The 19313-nt window shown below is 36.6% G+C and overlaps 1 protein-coding gene across 5 annotated transcripts in view; it reads right to left on the minus strand.

Annotated features, from left to right (window-relative positions):
- LOC142629734 (protein PHYLLO, chloroplastic) overlaps positions 1–18615 on the minus strand; it is a 65173-nt gene extending 46558 nt beyond the window's left edge. For 3 of the 5 annotated variants that reach the window (XR_012843108.1, XM_075803771.1, XM_075803770.1), the window contains exons 1-11: positions 18024–18615; positions 17144–17358; positions 16187–16301; positions 15935–16051; positions 14558–14659; positions 12882–12941; positions 12639–12707; positions 3959–4063; positions 3695–3889; positions 1840–1938; positions 472–1035 (exon numbers count right to left, since the gene is read on the minus strand). Coding sequence is in view for 4 of the 5 variants with exons in the window: in XM_075803771.1 (XP_075659886.1) it covers positions 472–1035; positions 1840–1938; positions 3695–3889; positions 3959–4063; positions 12639–12707; positions 12882–12941; positions 14558–14659; positions 15935–16051; positions 16187–16301; positions 17144–17358; positions 18024–18401 (2019 nt within the window). In the remaining variant the exon portion in view is untranslated. Of the gene's footprint in view, positions 1–471; positions 1036–1839; positions 1939–3694; positions 3890–3958; positions 4064–12516; positions 12543–12638; positions 12708–12881; positions 12942–14544; positions 14660–15934; positions 16052–16186; positions 16302–17143; positions 17359–18023 lie in introns of those variants that run through there. The other 2 variants (XM_075803772.1, XM_075803773.1) reach the window with 2 other exon arrangements.
- Positions 18616–19313: the final 698 nt, after the last annotated feature.

The following is a 19313-nucleotide window of genomic DNA, read 5'->3' on the forward strand; positions in this document are numbered from 1 at the left end:
AACCTATAAGTAATACTAGGTTTGTCCAGGGTCAGGGGTAAACCGATAAGTAATATGTGTATAAGGGGTAATTACCTTTGATCCCTAAGTATAATTATCAAGGTGTGGTTTACACCAACATTATAAATTTACCATATCCTAATAGCTTAAACTTTTGAGACAATCGGTAATTTAACTTGGTATCAGAGCATGAAATCCTAAGTTCGATCATTATCTTCTCCACTTTAACTCTCATTTATAATCCCACGTGTTGGGCATCACCTATTTAAAAGGTATTTTCAGCCCACACATGAGGAGGAGTGTTAGAATTGTGTGATTAAATGATTAAATTTATCATATCCTAATAGTTAAGTTTTGGGGACAATTGGTTTAACAGCTTCAATCAAAATTTGTCATATTTCTACAAAGATACTAAGAACTAACACAAAAGGCACTAAATATTAGCCAGAAAAGAAAAGGGTGAAGGTATACCTGAATAATCACATCAGCCTGCAACCAATCTCTGACAGAATCTGAAAGCAGAGCATGATCAAGATGATCAACAAAAATAAATTCCTGTTCAAGTTCAGAAAAAGCCAAAAGCTTTCTCAATCTTAATCCTGACAATATGTCAGGGATAGTAGGCCATGAAAGGTGTTTGGACAAGAGAAGAGCTGCCCATATGTCATCCTCTGTATGCATCGCACCAATAAGTAGAAGCCCATTCTTAGCCCTTTGAATAACATTTAAAACCTCTGCCATTCGGCCATGAGTATCATTACACGCATGAGAATGCCGCACTTGAATATATTTAGTAAATGGTTCAGCACTAGACATCCAAAAGCCTAATCCCTTCAAACAGCTTGGCATCCATATGCTTGGACTATTTTCCAGTGGCTCCCTGAAAGGGCAGTTAATATGAACAGGACCACGAGGTGAAGAGGTTGCCCAATGTACAGCAGAGTCAATGGTGGTAAGTAACACACGTGCGGGAACCTGATCAGTGGCTGCAGGAAGACCGAAGAAAAACCTCACAAAAGAACCAAAATGGTTTACCTAATCCAAATTCAAAAAATTTCGTTCATGAGTATGGTAATAATAATTTTGGAGCAAACTAAATATCCATAGTTTCATTCCAATAACTAATCTACTCCCCCGTGCAACTATGCCCTAATAGAAATCAGAATTTCAAATTGCTTCATTAAGTTAGACTTACAAAATAAAATAAAGCAATGAGAAAAGGAAAAGAATTATACACGATGTTACAATAACAAAGAGCTAACAGAATCATAGTGAACCAACCCAAAATCTAGCATCACCAGCCAAATTACAATCATCTTTCAAGTAATAACATTCTTATGAATTATCACAGAGAAATAGGTCCATAGATACATATCCCATCTCACAAGACTGAAGCATACACGTACATGCAGTTTTAGCCATTATAAATTGATGATGCATGTACCGGAATGACTCTCATGAACTACATTTGGGGACACAAAATGGAAGGAAACTTTATTTACTTTGCAGATCTCTTCTGTTTTTAAGCTTGAAATGCAAGAGAACAAGAGGGAGACCAAATAGGCTCATCGTTTGTATGTTAGTGTAGATATGCAAAACACATTTTTGAGTAATACATTTCATACCAAGACAGCATCAAATCATATGCCATTTTTTGTATAAGCAAGCGTTGATAGTAATTGACAAAGAAAAGAAACTCACCAACTCCCCATTGTCAAATTCAGATGCTAAAAAGAGGTTGTTAAACACCACAAAATACAATTGTTTATTATATTTATAATAATAAAAAAATAGTTAGTTTTATGAGGTATATTATGGACTGAATTTAATGTCCCATACCTGATTAATTGACTGGTTTGCTCCAGCATCCTGCAACTCAGGAGGGCGATCTGCAGTGAGCAACAGAAGTGGTACAAAATCTTGACTAGCCTCCACAACCTGTACATTGTCTCTTATATTGTATTAAAATTAATCTAAACTAAGCTACATGTGTTATAAGGAATGTTATGTGCAAAATCCAAGTTTCAGACAAAACATAAATGAGGAATATCTCTTCTTTTTTTTTTTAATAATTTTTTTTTTTTTAATAATTTTTTTTTTTTATATAAGTAAGAATTATATATATACGAACGGCTACTCTATGCCTGAAAAACACAGAGCAACCCAGAAATACAAGAAGAAAAAACAAAGAGAAACAAGAGAAAAAACCAAACAACAAAGAAATTACAAAAGGAAAAGGGAGCAGAGAAAAGAAGGGAGGGAATCACTAGACGTGAGTCCCCACGCCCGAGACCAATCAAAAAGAGATCCACTAAAAGAAGCAAGCAGCTGATCACTAGAGCAATCCAAATCCTCAAAAGTCCTCCGATTCCGCTCCTTCCAAATACACCAAAGGATGCACAACGGGACTAAATTCCAGATCTAAGACGAATGCTTCCCCAGCCAATTCCACCATCCAAAAAGCAAGTCTGGAATCGATCTAGGCATCACCCAAGCCAGGCCGAAAGTTATGAAAACAAAGCTCCATAACCGATAGGCCACCTCACAATGAAGAAGTAAGTGATCTACCGTCTCTCCACAATGACGGCACATAATGCACCAATCCTCAAAATCCAATCTCCTCAATCTCAGATTGTCTCCCGTTAGAATCTTATTCCAAGCTACACACCAAACAAAAAAAGAAACTCGCCTAGGGGCCTTTACTCTCCAAATAGCTTTCCAAGGAAAGATAGTTGAATGAGAGTTTCTTAATTTGTAATAGTACGACCGGATGTCAAAAGCCCCATTAGACTTCAATTTCCATCTCATCCGGTCTCCAACATCCATAGGAGGGGTTAAAGCACCCAATAAGCGAAGAAATTGCAGCCCTTCATCCATCTCCCAATCCTTAAAAAATCTGCTAAAACGAACATTCCAAGATCTTCTATCCTCCGCCCCCTGCCTATGCAGAGAAGCTTCAACAGAAGCCTCCTTATCAATGGCTATGCCATACAGCCTTGGAAAAGCCAATTGAAAAGGTTAATCCCCATACCACTCATCCTGCCAAAACCTCACCCTATTCCCCAACCCAACCACAAACTGACAATTTTTGCTGAAATCCTCCCAACCCATGCGGATACTTCTCCACAAACCACACCCATGAGCTCCCCTACCCAGCTTTGAGGTCCATCCCCCCAGTCTTCCCCATATTTTGAGGCTACTACCCGCCTCCATAACCGACCCTCTTCCTTACCAAACCGCCACAACCATTTCCCCAATAAAGCCTTATTAAAGGTAGAGAGTTTCCTTATCCCTAAGCCACCATTGGCTATAGGCGCACAAACTTTATCCGATCCTACCAAATGAATCTTGCTATCTCCCCATAGGAAGTGTCTTTGCAACTTTTCAATTTTATTAGCCACATGAGTAGGAATTGTGAATAACGATAGAATGAGGAATGAAAACTAAAGTAAGATACTAGTATGATAAGAACTGTGATAGCGAACAATGGTCAAAGTAAGTCACTAGAAGGGGAATAAAAAGATGTTATGGTTGAAGTTCTGTACCATAATCATGAATTGACAAGATCAAGCCCACCTAAATGATGAAAATGACAATAAATTGAACATATTTCATATTTGCTATATTTTCATTTACAGCTAAAAGATGGTACCCATAATAGTAATTTAACCCATAAATATTCAATGAAACTCACAGCAGGAAGAAGATTTGAAACTGCAGTGCCAGATGATGTTATGACTACTGCTGGGATGTGAGATCCTCTTGCATAACCAACAGCATGAAATGCAAGTGAGCGCTCATCAAAACATGCAATGCATGTTATTAGGGGATGAGTGGAAGCAGCAACAGCAAGGGGAGATGATCTCGATCCTGGAGCTACACAAAAATACTACAACAAAGAATAAATCAGACATGTACCTCAATAGAGTTAGACCAGATTTAAAACACTTAATCTCACCGTTAAACCAAGTCGAGAGCATTCTTCAATTATAAGTGATGCCCAAAAAGTGTTGATATTGGCACAGTCTTGTGCTGAGTAACACATTTCGCTTTTATGATCCAACTGATAGTACAAAGAGACATACAACCTAAACAATCTTCTACAAAAATTTGTTCTGTCTAAAATCATTAAGTTAAAACCTCAATATAATTAACAATAGAAGTATAAAAGGCTCGATACCATCAGTCAGCCAAAACACAGAAACAACTAGACCGAATGTGTAAAATGAAATATAGAATTGAGGTAGAGCAAGCGCTTGCTTCGCATGCAAATGGTATATAAGATATATATATATATATATATATATATAATCCGAGGCCTCCTCCAGCCTATTTAAGGAAGCCATTCCTCCATTCTGAGGCAGGTCAAATTTTAGGAGAAACTTCAGCAACTCCAAAATTCCCTCCTCTTCCAGCCAAGAGTCTATCTTTCTCAGCTTTGCCTCCTCTTTACAACCCTTAGCATTGTAATCAGATGGCACTATTTCATATTTGTAATCTCATGGCCTTAGTCGGCCCTTATTTATATTTTCCGCACATGGCCCCAACCGGCCTTAGCCTGTAACTTACCCCCTTATGGTATCAGAGCCAAGTTTGGCCCGGTCGGATTGTAAGTTACTAAAAAAATTTATCATTTAATCAAGTTGGTCGGCACTGCCGCCATAGTTATCCTAAAGATAAGACAGCCTTAGAAATTGTCACCCAGAAGCTAGATGAACTTGTTAAGAAAGAACCTTCATCAGTTAATGTTCTAGACGTCCAATCAGCTTCTAGCAGCTCTAACCAAACCTCTGACCAGGAGTTTGAGCAATTAGAAAACCAATTTCAGGATTTAGAGGTAAAACGGCTTTACCATCCCGATCCAACCAGCTCAACCAAAAATTGGTACCCTAGACCTTCACCCCCGGACCTCCGGTATGAGGAAAGGAATGTTAGTAACCAATTCTCTGTATCTACTGGTATACTCTATGAATGGAACATAGATGGTTTATCAGAACAGGAAATCCTAAACAAAATCCAGCATATGACTATGGTAGCCAACAACTACCTGGACGAAGGCCGTCCCCACAAAGAAGTCATTGAGATGATGGCTTTAGGATTTACAGGTAAACTCCAGCAATGGTGGAACAATTGCCTTACTGAAGTGTCTAAAGAAGACATCAAGTACGCCATCCAGAAAGATGAGGAAGGAAACCCCATCATCAATGAAATTGAACAAGGAATTCCTGATGGAGTCAATACCCTGATTTATACAATCATGAAACACTTCATAGGAAAGCCCAGCAATATCACAGCTAGGATTTACGAACAGCTGAGTAACCTTAGGTGTAAAACCCTAAGAGATTACAAGTGGTATGAAGATGTCTTTACCACTAGAGTCATGCACAGAAGAGATTGTAATTCTCCATTTTGGAAGGAGAAATTCATTAATGGTTTACCAACCCTCTTCAAATTTAAGGTCAAGGAAACCCTTTGCAGCCCCTTAGGTGTCATAGACTATGATAACCTAACCTATGGAGACATCTCTAGCACTATTCGAAGTGAAGGAATGAAGATGTGCAGGGACCTCAAAATCCAAAGCCATATCAACAAGAACAAAGCTAAGTACGAAATAGGACATTTCTGTACGCAGTATGGCTTACCCTCTGTCAAACCTTCCAAGAGGAAATCCAAGTACAAAGGAAAGGAATCCTTTGAGAAACCCTTTAGGAGGAAAGCAACCAAGTATTATAGAAAATAGAAGTACAAGACTGATGATTTCTATAAAAAAGGAAAATCCAAGGAACCCATCCCACAAGCATCCGGCAAATGCTACAACTGTGGAAAGAAAGGTCATTTTAAAAATGAGTGTAGGGCTAAAGCCAAATCCCTTATCAATACCCTCATTAGTGACCAACCCAGCAAAAATGAGATCTTCAAGTTACTAGAACTTGACCACTCAGACAGTGAGTCATTCAGCAGCGCTAGTGACAGTGAGCTTAGGCAGATATACAGATCATCCTCTGACTCCTCTAGTACCAGCACCTCTAGTGGCCCTGATGAACCCACGCCATGCAAAGAAGGATGTTGTAGAAGCAAAACCATCAATGTGTTGAACAGGCAAGAAGAGCTCCTTTTAGACCTCATAGAGGCTATAGAAGATCCTGTCATCAAAGCTCAAAAGCTTACCCTTTTCCATCAGACCTTAGTTAAGGAAACTAGCAAACCTGCCCTTAAGATCCAGCAACCCAAAGTAGATTTAGAACAGATCTACAACAGGTTTACCCAGTCTAAAAAGGAAGTTACTATCAATGACCTTCAGAGAGAAATTAAGGAAACCAAATCAGAAGTTAGAACCCTAAAGCAAGAATTAACCATCCTTAGGGTCGACTATGATCTCCTTAATCGTAGAATCCAATTTTTGGAAAACACTTCTCATCAAAGCAATAAGGAAGGTCCCTCAGATGATGAAGATGACCAAACAGTTAACCCTACAGCTGATTTTATCCAGGAACCTAGCAAAGAATTATTCTTAGACTCCATCAGTAGGATTAACTTCCACAAATGGCATTCCAAAGTCAGGATTGTCATCAGTCGGGAATTTGAATTTGAGGTTATAGCCTTAATTGATTCAGGTGCTGATCTTAATTGCATTCAGGAAGGAATCATTCCCTCTAGATACTTCAAGAAGTCTAAGGAGAGATTAACATCCGCAAGTGGCGGAAGAATGCAAATTGATTTCAATATCCCACAAGCTGAAGTTTGCCAAGGAGGCATATCCTTTATGACAAAATTTGTCCTTGTCAAAAACATGACAGATAGAGTCATCCTAGGAAACCCTTTCTTGTGTTTGTTATATCCTTTCATCACAGATACTGAAGGAATCACAGCCCATCCTTTTGGTCAGACTGTCAAATTCGAATTTATGAGAAGCCCAGAACCTTGGGAGGTTTGCTCCCTCCAGAAAGCTTCTATATCAAAAACTCTCAGCACTATCACCATCCTTCCATCTCATAATCAAGCCCAGCAACTTGATCCAACCAAAACAATTGATCCTCGTTTTGGCTCCAATCAATTGTCATCATGCATTTATCATAAAAATATTAGCATCTTTGCATCCATCAATCTTAAAAGCAAAAAGGTTTTTAGCAATTATTTGAAAATCTCAAATGGTCCAAACCTTTCTTCGCAGGATAAAGAGAAAGCAATATTTAATACCACTGATAAGTGGAAGATGACTTCTTCAGCTGAGAAGAAGGGCAAGGGGAAAGCACCCGCAAGGGACTATCCTCAAGACAAAAGACTACCAGCGGGACAGTCTTTTGTAAAGCATGAAGGCGCATCCTCTACCAGCCATAGAGGAGCAACATCCCTTCAAGAATTTGTCCCTCCAACGGTGACATATTCCAATGGTGATATGGCTATTGTTTTACAGGAAGTCTTATCCCGGGCTTTGCAGTTCAATAATGGAACATACACAGACCTACCCTACTCCATTAAATGCCTCCTTGATAACCTTCATTTTGCCTACACCAGAAACAACCAAGACCTATTCCTCAAAACCCTCAGAGCACTAGAAATCCATCTAGTAAATCTTGAAGCCAGAAATGAAATCTTAACTAGTCAACTCTTTGGCAAAGAGGATGTCCATTCAATGGACAAAATGACTATCATGGGCACTGACTATGCTAAGCTCAGTCTTAAGACTAGAGCGACCCTAAGAAGTGCCGTTGCCAACTTGCCATCAGATTTACAAACTCGTATTCTGAGAAGCAAGGCCATGAACGAAAGTAGGGATCTTTGGTATGAGCATTTCAAAATGCTAGTTACAACTACTATTCCTAATCCAGACGATTCAGATGATATGGACAACATTCTAGTCCAAGCAGCATGGGAAGAATACTTCGGAAGCACTCCGTGTATATGAAAATAGGCATCCCTTCCCAGACTTTTTGGTCAATTATGAAGACGGATCGATGAAGAAGAAAGAGATCCTAATTGGCTCTCCCGTATGTTTGAGTCCGGTTTTATCGTGCTATCAAACTCACAAGTCATGACCAAAATCACCCGCCTTCCGAGATCATCCAAAATGCCGTTAGGCAAGTCAATTGCTCTTTGTTTCTATCGATGTTGGAGTACTTTACGTAATGGGAACAAAACAATTGGATGGAAGTTCATCCCTCAAAGCACCTTGTCCTCATTAATGGTTTCTCTTATCAGGGCCCATGGTATGAAGGAGACACATATATTTCATACAAATACCCTAATGCTCTAGCAGAACGCTGGAGGAACTACTTCAACAACCAAATCATTGATATCAGCCAAGAGCTTTGGAAGGACTACCATTTTATAGGCTCCACAGACAGGATCTATGTTTTTGGACGGCGGCCATATGACTCCGCCATTAGAAATCTGAAAAAACTTGGTCCTGATAACCCCAGAGAATTTCTTACAGGGAAAAAGCCTGCCCATGAACCACTTCTCTACTGTGGACTCTGCAACACCTATGCCAGATATCACGAGCACGATTGTGATAACGATTCACCATGGGATCCTTATGATGGATATCCGTCCGATGCCCCTGATACTGACTAAAACATCCTGACAAAGCAATTCAGGATAAAAATCCCAGTCCGGTTACTATTCAAAATCAAGACTCACCACCGATATGAACAAGCACTCGCATCATGAACAGTATCCGCACCCAGCAGATTCCCCGACAGGTTACTATTTCAACAGTGACCGAATCCGGAAAAGCAAGGGGACAAATCACTGTAGCATGAACAGTAAAAGTTTTACTGTTCACCGACACAATCATCAAGAGTAACTGTTGCTTTCGGTGGAATTAACTTTCACCTCAGTAAAAGCAGTTTACCCTCCGTGATTTCCGCAATCTCCAGCCAGCATCCGAGGCCTCCTCCAGCCTATTTAAGGAAGCCATTCCTCCATTCTGAGGCAGGTCAAATTTTAGGAGAAACTTCAGCAACTCCAAAATTCCCTCCTCTTCCAGCCAAGAGTCTATCTTTCTCAGCTTTGCCTCCTCTTTACAACCCTTAGCATTGTAATCAGATGGCACTATTTCATATTTGTAATCTCATGGCCTTAGTCGGCCCTTATTTATATTTTCCGCATATATATATATATATATATATATATATATATATATATATATATATAAAATAAAAATAAAATAAAATAAAATAAAAAAAGAAGAAGAAGAAGTGTAGTGTAATATAAAACTGACAAGGTGAAGTAGCAAGCTTCTTAATAGAGAAAATTAGTTATTCTGAACGCAATATTAAATCCCCCCAGGAAAAAAAAAAGTCATTGTTTCCCCACCCGATGGGATTGGTTATGTAAATGATTGCATTTCAAAACTAATCAAATTGGCATTGAGTCAAAGAACAAGAAATAAAAGTAAACAATTGCATGAAAGTTTATAAGCCAAATAGATTTTGAACAAGTAATAGGATCACGTGACTTGTCGATTTAACTTGACTATCCATAGGATCTTAACCAGTTAATTGAACACAACTAAACATTCTTGATAAGCAGTTTCAGCACCTAACAAATCATCCTTTCATTTTGGGCAGTCCTCCCCCAAATTAAAACTTCAACAAACTTATCTCATACACAAAGCTAAATCGTTTTTTTCTTTTCTTTTCTTTTCTTTTTTCCTTTTCTTGATTTGAACAAATTAAATAAGTTACAAAAACTTATTGCTTTGCTTTGACAATCTTCAACATTCTCAATCAATGATCCACTACTTACTACTATTATGACCACTAGCAGGCAGTGTCAATCAATGTTTCATTTCTTACCACTATTGTGTATTTGGGTCTTTTATCTAAACATCCACATCTTCACTTGTGAAGATTTCATTACTTGATGGCCAACAACATTTTACCCTACTTATCCAGAAAAGAAAACAATTTCTTCTCTAATGCATGATAGTTGCAAACACAAACAGGGACAACAAAGTAGGAATCCAATCATATCATCCTTGGATAGATTAAAGATGGTTCAAGCAGGATCTACACCCCATGTTTGTGTTGACTTTGTCAAAGCTTCACTAGTGTTGAGTTGTTTATTCAAGCTGGTTCCAGAAACTAGGCATTTTGCTTCCTAATCTTGACCCTATTTTTTTTTTTTTAATTTATAATTCAATAGTTGGGGGTAGGGAAATTTGAACCCTAGATGTCTCATTGGAAAAACCAAGAGGTGCCAATTAAGCTACAAGGCTCTTGGCAGCCCAACTTGACCCTAATAGTAATACTCTCTCCCTCTTTTAAAAAATAAATAAATAAATAAATAAATAACCCACTAAAATGTCTCAACCACATCATGCAAATCCAATATAAAATTATGTTGAGGGCCTACAGGCTCTTTTTGTTTATATTTCAATTCATATTACTTTTACAATTTATAAGCCAGGGATACAATGCAGCCATAACCAAGCTTAGCAACTCAACATGAAATCCAACCATTTAAGCAAAATAAATAATCCAATCTAAAGGTCAGCTAGCTTAGTTGACAAAGAAATCATCAATCTATTCAAAATACATAAGCTGAAACCTCGTGTAAGATTTGCTTTTTGGATGGTGGAACTGGTTGGGGAAGCATTCATCTCAGATTTGGAACTTAGTTCCGTTATGCATCCTTTGGTGCATTTGAAAGGAACGGAATCAGAGGACTTTTGAGGACCTGGATAGCTCTGGTGATCAGATGCTTGCTTCTTTTAGTGGGACTCTCTTTGATTGGTCTCAGGCTTGGGGACTCACGTCTAGTGATTTCCTCCCTTCTTTTCTTAGCTCTCTTTCTCCCATGTAATTAATATGTTGTCTTGGTTTCTTTTTTGTTTTCTTTCTATTTTTCTTCTTGTATTTCCTGCGTCTGCTCTATGTTTTTCATGCACAGAGTAGCCGTTTGTATATATACTTACTTATCAAAAAAAAAAAAAAAAAACCTCGTGTAAGAGCATGAAGTACTACCATGTGGCGCATTCTTAAAGAAGTCTTTCATTTAGCCTTCCATCTCATCACCAGCTAATTAACGTTGTGTGTCATTCTTTAGCATTCCACCTAAACAAAGCTTTAAGTGAATATATTCATTTAACCTTCCATCTAAGTTTAGCCATCCACCTAAGCAAAGATTTTAATGGTTTATTCATTTTTTTATTATTTATTTGCATTCAACAATAAATAAATTTTATACACACACACATTTGGAGATTAATATAAGTAGGAGCCTCATTTGGTGGTTCAAATGATTATCAATATGTGCTTTTTGTATAATCTCCATGCTTCTTGGAAGTAGCGGATAGCCAACATGAAATAGAGTGAACCTGATTCTTACTATTACACGTGTGTGTGTACATTTGTGTGACACACTGTAAATCTTAAACCCATAACCTTAGTCTCATATCAAATGACCTGACTAGAACTCAATATTTTACTCTTCCCATGACTCTTCCATCTCCATATGAGGTTCTCTTGAAGGGTTATATGAACTGACAGAAGACTGTTTATTAGAGAATTTTCATACGGGGTATTTGCCTAGTTGATTTTAATAAACCAATCTGAATTATTTGTGATTTGCAAGTTTTACCACTAATATATTACCGATTTTTCCAAAAACTTAAATTGTTAAGAAATAGTGAGTTAATGAATTAACTATAATTCTAACACTCCTCTTCAAGTGTGGGCCTAGACTCCCCTTAGTAAGTGGGGCCCAACGCATAGGATTTTTAACATTTTAAATAATAGATAGGACAGAGACAGGGATCAAACTCAAGATCTCTTACTTTGATACTATGTTAAATTACCGAATGTCCCAAAAACTTAAGCTATTAAGACATAGTGAATTGAATCACATAACCACAATTCTAACAACTATCATCCCCCAAATAATTTGAATGAAGGGAAAGAATCATATAATAAAGTTCGCTTGATGAATTAAATATAATGTAGTAATAATCTCACTCCGTTTTTGACTGATCCTTCTTTCTAAAAAATTATTCTCTTACTTGTCAAAAAATAATCACACTCCATTTCTCATCTATAAGGAAACTTGGGCCAAGGCATGAATCTAATATCTCTCCTTTGTTTCCCTTATTCTTCTTTCAGTTTTTTGGTAACTGAAACCATTCCAACATCAACATCTGTTCAATATTGAACAGATCCCAACTCATGCGTATAAGACTTTGTATTTCAAATGTTCACAAATGTGTGAAAATCTAACTTCATAATGGGCATACCACCATCAGCAGTATCATAATAGCTATGATAATGATGATTTCAAATTACTGCCAAACACACACCCAGAACCTCACATGTCCCATCTAAGTTTTCATCAATTTTTAGTGATGGCTCATGTCTTGTATTTCCAGTGATATACATAATATACGTTAGGCAGCACAAGTCTGAAGACTATTGATGAAATGAGATCTTTTAAATCTTTTAGTTTCCTAAAACAAAAGAGTTTGTACTTAATGTATACTGCATATGCACAATGCAAAAGCAACCAATGCTTTATTACCTTACTTCTGACTCCAAGTATGTGGCATTTGACCAAGCCCACTTGTGTATCCACTTTCCACTGTGGGTGGATGAACATAATATTTAAAAAGATATGTTTTCTATAACATAAAAGCACCATACCATGTTCCTGGCAATAGCAATGGTTAATGAAAGCCTGATACAGAATTGATAGGAAGATGGACCCTCTTTCTGCAATATTACAGCAGGAACTTAGAAACAATCAGCTTACAAATGTCTCTAATCAACGATACTCATAGAATAATTAAAATGTTCACAACGGTGCAGTAATTATGAGCCAAAACTCACTATTGAAAATTGAGAGATAAATATAAAGGATAAAAATTACCAAGAAAAAGAGGATACCAGTTCCATAATGTCACCCATGACTTCTCTGCCACCTTTTGAAAGAAGGTTCATGTATACCTACACAATCATCTTGATCAACAATAGAACAATAAAACAAATCAACTCAACCAGACGTCTCCCCTTATAAAAGCTAGGTGGAGGGTGAGGTCGTGGATTCAAGACCCATTGGATGCTTGGGTAACTCAATTCTTGAAGGACACAATTATACCAGATATGCATACAATATGATACAGACATGATGATACGAATCAATTCAGAAGAATACAATACAACATATACTTCACATAATTAATATATAAATAACTATATTTAAATAAATTATAGACTCACAAAAAAAAATAAAAGAAGAGTCTACCTATAAAACTATATAAGAAGATATGCCCTCTGTCCTAAAAATGTCCTGTTTTTCATTTTTGGGACATCCTAAAATAAATGTCCACTTTCCAGAAGTGGAATCACATTTTTCTTGACTATCCACATCTTTTTCAAAATAATAATAACAAAAATAATAATTAAAAGTCATTCTTAACTATCCACATCTTTTTAAAAAAATTATAATAATAATTAAAAGACATGCATATATATTATATAGATAGCATAACATTTTAATAAGATTAATTTTGGAAGTCAATTGTAGTTTTATTCATCCACTGAATTCTATTGTAGGTCTAATTACTTAATTCCCTCATTAGTATTTTTTATTTAATTTCTTAGAGTCAAGGGTATTTTTGTAATTCAATAACTAAGCTTTTCCAAGTCTATTAGAATTAGGTTTAGCTCAAGATAGGCAATATAAGCACACTATTGTATTCCAATGTAGACAAGCTGCTTGAGTAATAACATTTATTGTTGGAATCTTTCCTTCAATAGCTTGGTGTTGATTCCAAGCAATCCTATGTGCATATTCCTAGGTTTTGTTTCTCTTGTTTTGTGTCAATTCCAAGCAAGCCTTACTGCTGAATCGCTGATTACTAGGTGATGCAAAAAGTACAAATAATTTTTTATTTTGATTTAGTTCTATTTATATTTGGAAGTAGATTGTGTTTCTATTAGAAACTTGGATTTTATTTTAGGCTTATTACTTAATTAGGTTAATTGGTATCTTATTTAATTTTCTAGAGTTAAGGGTATTTTTGTAATTCAATAATTGAGATTTCCCAAGTCAATTAAAGTTAGGGTTTCCTAAGTCAACTAGAATTTAGTATAAGTTATAAATCATCATCTATATAAGTATAGCATTGTCAACCTATGGAGAAAGTACAATTGATTAATAAAATTTCTCTTGGAATTTTCCAATGGTCTAGTATTAACTCCAGCCAACCCTAGGGGCTAACTCCTAGATTTTTTTCTCCCTTGCTTAGTGTTGACTTCAAGCATGCCATCAGACTTGTAAAGTTCTAACTAAATTGAAATTTATATTCTTAAAGTTTTGGGTAATTTTGATTCTAGAAATTCTCGCCAAATTTCTAACTTGGCATTAACTCCACTTTTAGTTTCATCCACTAAAACTATATCATCTACAAAAGAACTCTTGACTACAATTGGAAAAAATATATATATTATAAATCTAAATGTGTAATATCCAATTGGTTAATGTATTGGTGTGCCAAAAATGTTGGCATTTCAAACAACAAATTACCAATGACAGAATTTATCTAACCTGAAATCCATACCATTGTAACAGTTTTATCCTCCACAACTTTGAGCTTTCTAAGAGTAGACCTTATGCTTTCAGAGTGACATTTATCTGTAGTCAACCAAGAATGACAACTGGCCTGAAGAGAAAAGATTATAATAAAGATGTTATACACATGTAGACGGAAATTACGTTTGAAGACCACTTCTTGTAATAGAAGCCTGTAACTTATGCTCCGTTTGTCTCAAAATAAAATATTTTCTGGAAATTATTTTACACATTTTACTTTTGGTGTAAAATATGGACAACTGTAAAATATTTTCTGGTCAAACTGTAAGACTAAGACTCTCAAAAGTAAAATTTCTTACGCTTAAATCAAGTGTAAAACATTTTACACGTTCTTTCTCTCACACAACTCTCCCTCTCTCCCCTCTCTCACTCTTAGCTCTTACTACAAACCAAACACTCTTTGCTCTTCCCACAAACCAGACCACCGAGCCGCCACCAAACCACTCATCACCAGCCACCAATCCATTCGTCAGCGCCAGCTCCACCTCTGCCATAGTTTGCTTCACCCACCGAATCTCGGTTCAACCTTCATAAGTTTTCTTCTTTTTTTTGGATGGTTTTCGGGTTGTGGCGGGTGGCTGGGTTTGTGGGTTGTGGTGGGTGGCTGGGTGGTTTGTGGGTAGTGGTGGGTGGCTGGTTCATAGGTGGGTTCACAGTTGTGGCTGGGTTCATGTGTGGGTTGTGGTGGGTAGCTGGGTTGCGGTGGGTGTTGGGTTTGTGGGTGGGTCGCAGTGGTGGCTGGGTTCATGGTTCCATGTGTGCCGATTTGGTGGTGGTTTGGGTAGTTGATGGAGTGGCAGTGGGTTGGTTTTCGCCAGATCCAATGGCGGTTGCTTGGATTTGATTGGTTATGAGATTAGGAAATTGTTTTCATTTTGCTATGAAACAAATACTTGAAAATGATTTCTTTGCATTTTCAAGAATGCAACCAAACATGGCAAAATGAAAAAAATTCCAGTAAAATATTTTACTTCAAAACAAATAGAGCCATAGCCCCCTGACCCGCCCCACCTTAAGAAGGAAATATTTAAATCTTCTTGTAGCTTAAAATTAGGTTTAAACATTCACATGCACAAGAATGGTACAAACCACAGTTCACATAGAATATTGTATGAGAAATCAAGCAAGCACAAGAAATTCCAAAATAGCAGTTAAAAATAATCACGAAATACAGAGATCATCAAAAATTGCTAATGTGAATATTAGCAATAAAATAACTTGAGAAGGTAAATATTGCACTCAGAATAAAATCCCTTGACCAATAAAAATATAATAAATCAATCAAATATGAAAAACACGGACTTATAGAAACAAAAGCACAATGGGATATGACATCCTAGAATACCTGTTTGAGAGAGAACTCATAAGAACGAACAGCTTCTTCAAATGAACAAAGGGAAGAATTATTCCAAGCAAGTGTTGCTGCTAAAAAAGAAACTCCCTCGTACTCATCTAACTCAATCTGTTACAATCATATTGTCATTTACAGCTTACAACTTTGAACTAACACATTGTCTTCTAAACCTAGAAAATGAATAATAAGCATGATGTGGGGAGGCATTATCCAAAAAAAAAGGGCAAACAAATAGAAGTTTACCTGAGGAATGAAAAGGTAAGAACCAGCCTCATGCATCTTGGAAGATAACTCAATGTTGAAATTAATATCCATAAAACCATAAATCATTATAAACGTTGAATCAGTTGAAAGATATCTGCAGAGAAATAAAACAAAAATGCTTTAATTTATTTGAAGGAAGTCACAATTCATCTTAAAGTGAGTGCTTTTATAGAAGGGGAGGAGAATGCATGGGGTGGGTCGGGTGGGGGGGGGGGGTGTTGGAAATAAAAAGATAAAAAAGGGAAAAGTAGAAATGGAATTGTATCGAAAGAGTCACGCTAATTTTGCACAATGGAGTATCAGTTTGACAAGGGGAAACAAATCCGCACCAACAACCATGTTGTTGGTCTTGAACCTCATTCAAAAAACTTGCTCAAATATGGAAAGAGGACATCCTCTAACCTAACTTCATAAGGTTTAAGGCTTATAGCATACATTAGAGTCTCTCATTGTAATTACCCACTCTAGTTTTAATCAATACCAGGACAATTAATTTCTAAAGAGCCCAATGAACCTAGATTTTGGCCAATAAATGCAACATGGGGTGATAGCCTTGCCAGGCCGGTAACAGCTAATAATGGAAAGTAATGGTACTTTTGTACTGTTTGTGCAATGCAGTATCCCGTAATAAACATTAGATATGAGATAGTTGTTAATCCTAGAAAGACATCTATATTTCAAAGCAAATAAACACATTAAAAATTTTCCAAGGACCAGGTTCAAGTGAGATAATTGTTCATCCTACAAAGAGAATATGCACAACTCTAGTTGAATCTATATTTCAATTCAAATCACACATGAAACAATTTTCCAACAGTCAGAGTTAAGTTACGTATGATTTAATTCTTTGTCATTTGATACACTAAAGTTTTCAGGTCTTATTCAGTGAGCAAATTTACTTTTAGGAAAGGCACAAATGGAAGAAATGAGATCCACCTTTTGGTTAAATTCCGCTCTCCTGAAGTACAGGAAGAAGAATTTGTAAAGTAAATTGCAGCACCAATTCCGAAAACACCATGGCTTCCATTCAAATACAACGACTTCCATGTTGGATTGTCTGTATTCTTGGAGAGAAAAAACAAAGGATATACTGACAACTCGGGTTGACAGCAAAACCAATTCAAAGCTTTTGGACCAGGAGGCACAGCCACCTGCAGATACACAGTCACATTGCATGAACCATAGGACATCCTATCAGTATTAGAAACTTGTACAACTTGGCACATTCGAGTTCTTCATATCCAGATATTAGATACTTATTTTTCAAACATGTTACTTTTCAACACCTCATAATCATGTTGAATTCCAAAAAATAACATAGAATTGGAGAAGTTGCTTACAAATCACATCACAAATGGGCCATAGTTTTTTTTATATTACTCCATCATGATTGCTATTTACCATGACCAATAAGTCTATTTTTGGTGATTCGAACCCAGATCCTTTATTCAACAAAAAAAAAAAACATTACGAGCTAAACTAACTGGAACCCATACAAATAAGTCAGGCCCAGCCATAGTTCAACTTCATAAAAAAATTCATAAGCACAAATGTGGTAGTTGGTGTCTATTTGTGTCCAGCTTATTCGGGTAGCTTTTAGATGTTATGTCACTTTTTCAAAGTAAAGTACAATTTTATCAGCAAAAAGCTAAATAAAATAATGTTAGTCAATTAACTAAAGACATTACTTATAAATACAATGTCCACTTTATCTTTATAAACCCAATCAACTAAAGAAGGAGAATTTCTCACTCAATTAAGCTATCAAGTTTCCATAATGACACACAATCAGCGAAGGATTCAAAGTTTTTGTTACCTGAAACCTGAGAACTCCACTAGCAGAAGAAGGAGGGTCCAATTTCAACTTGTCAACAGCCTCTTTGATACTCTGGAGACCATGCTCAAGCGTCAACGCCGGAGGCAGTGTACGCGTAATGCAGGTCTCAAATTCCAAATCCCCGTCCACAACTTCCGACGATTCTCCGATTTCAACCACCGGGCCGTCGAATCTCACCGCTTCAACAGCCACTACTGGATTAGGGTTTTGAGGAGAGAAACGGAGAAAGGAATTGTGGGTGAGAAATGTGAGAGTTTGCAGTTGCAGTGGAAGGAGAGAGCGTTTGGTGCGGAAACGGAGGTTTAAGAGAGAAGGAGAAAGCGTGTGAGTGAGAGGGTGTGAGAGTTGGAATTTCATTGACACTGATACTGACACTGACACTGAGGAAGAAGATCTGAGACTGTGGGTTTGGGTTTGCGTTTGTGTTTGTGTTTGTGTTTGCGTGCTCGCGCGCTGTGCATGGATGGATGTAAAGAAAATTTAAACTTTCGAGGCGAAAGGATAAGAAAATCCAGAGGAGAGGAATGGTGGTGGTGCTACTAGCACGATATCATATCATATGGGCCATTTTCTATTGTGGGTAAGCGTTTATGTATTATTCTTTTTAATTAATGGTTTGGACACGGAAGTTGCAGCCTGGCCCATTGTCATCCAGCTTAACTTTGAGATCAATTACTCATTTTATGCCAGGGAAAATTGGTGAATTTTTTTTTTCTTTATGCCAAATGATTGAATTTTTTGAAGAAGAATAATTTTATTATATGTTTATTTAATTATATTTCTACCCAATTAATCTATATATATATAAAACTGAAGTTTTTGACTTTTTATTGACTTTTTCAAAACTTGCCGCATTATTATTATTTTTTTTTAAATAAAACTATATTTATATCTATATAATATCTATATTTATATTTGAGGAGAAATCTTATTGTTGACACCCCATTTTGTACCCTGTATTTAACCTCACATGGAGGATAAAAGGGTAATTTCGCCTTGGAAATATTCATCTTAATTCTGGTCATTAGAACTTAAATCTCATTTCACCAAAATGATCTTGATTTTGTAACAATCAAATTGACTGGTCATAAGCCCTAATTGGGCCATTAGATTGAAAGTTATCATTAAATCAAGTTTTAATGGCCAAGATGCACTATTACAAATTATAATCAATTTGAGATTAATGACATGTCATAATTTGATTGGTTAGAACTACATTTTATGGTAAGGTTGCACACACTTAACTAATTAAATAGTTAAACATAAATT

This window comes from Castanea sativa, chromosome 3 (genome assembly GCF_040712315.1).
Source record: "Castanea sativa cultivar Marrone di Chiusa Pesio chromosome 3, ASM4071231v1".
Classification (NCBI taxonomy): domain Eukaryota; kingdom Viridiplantae; phylum Streptophyta; class Magnoliopsida; order Fagales; family Fagaceae; genus Castanea; species Castanea sativa.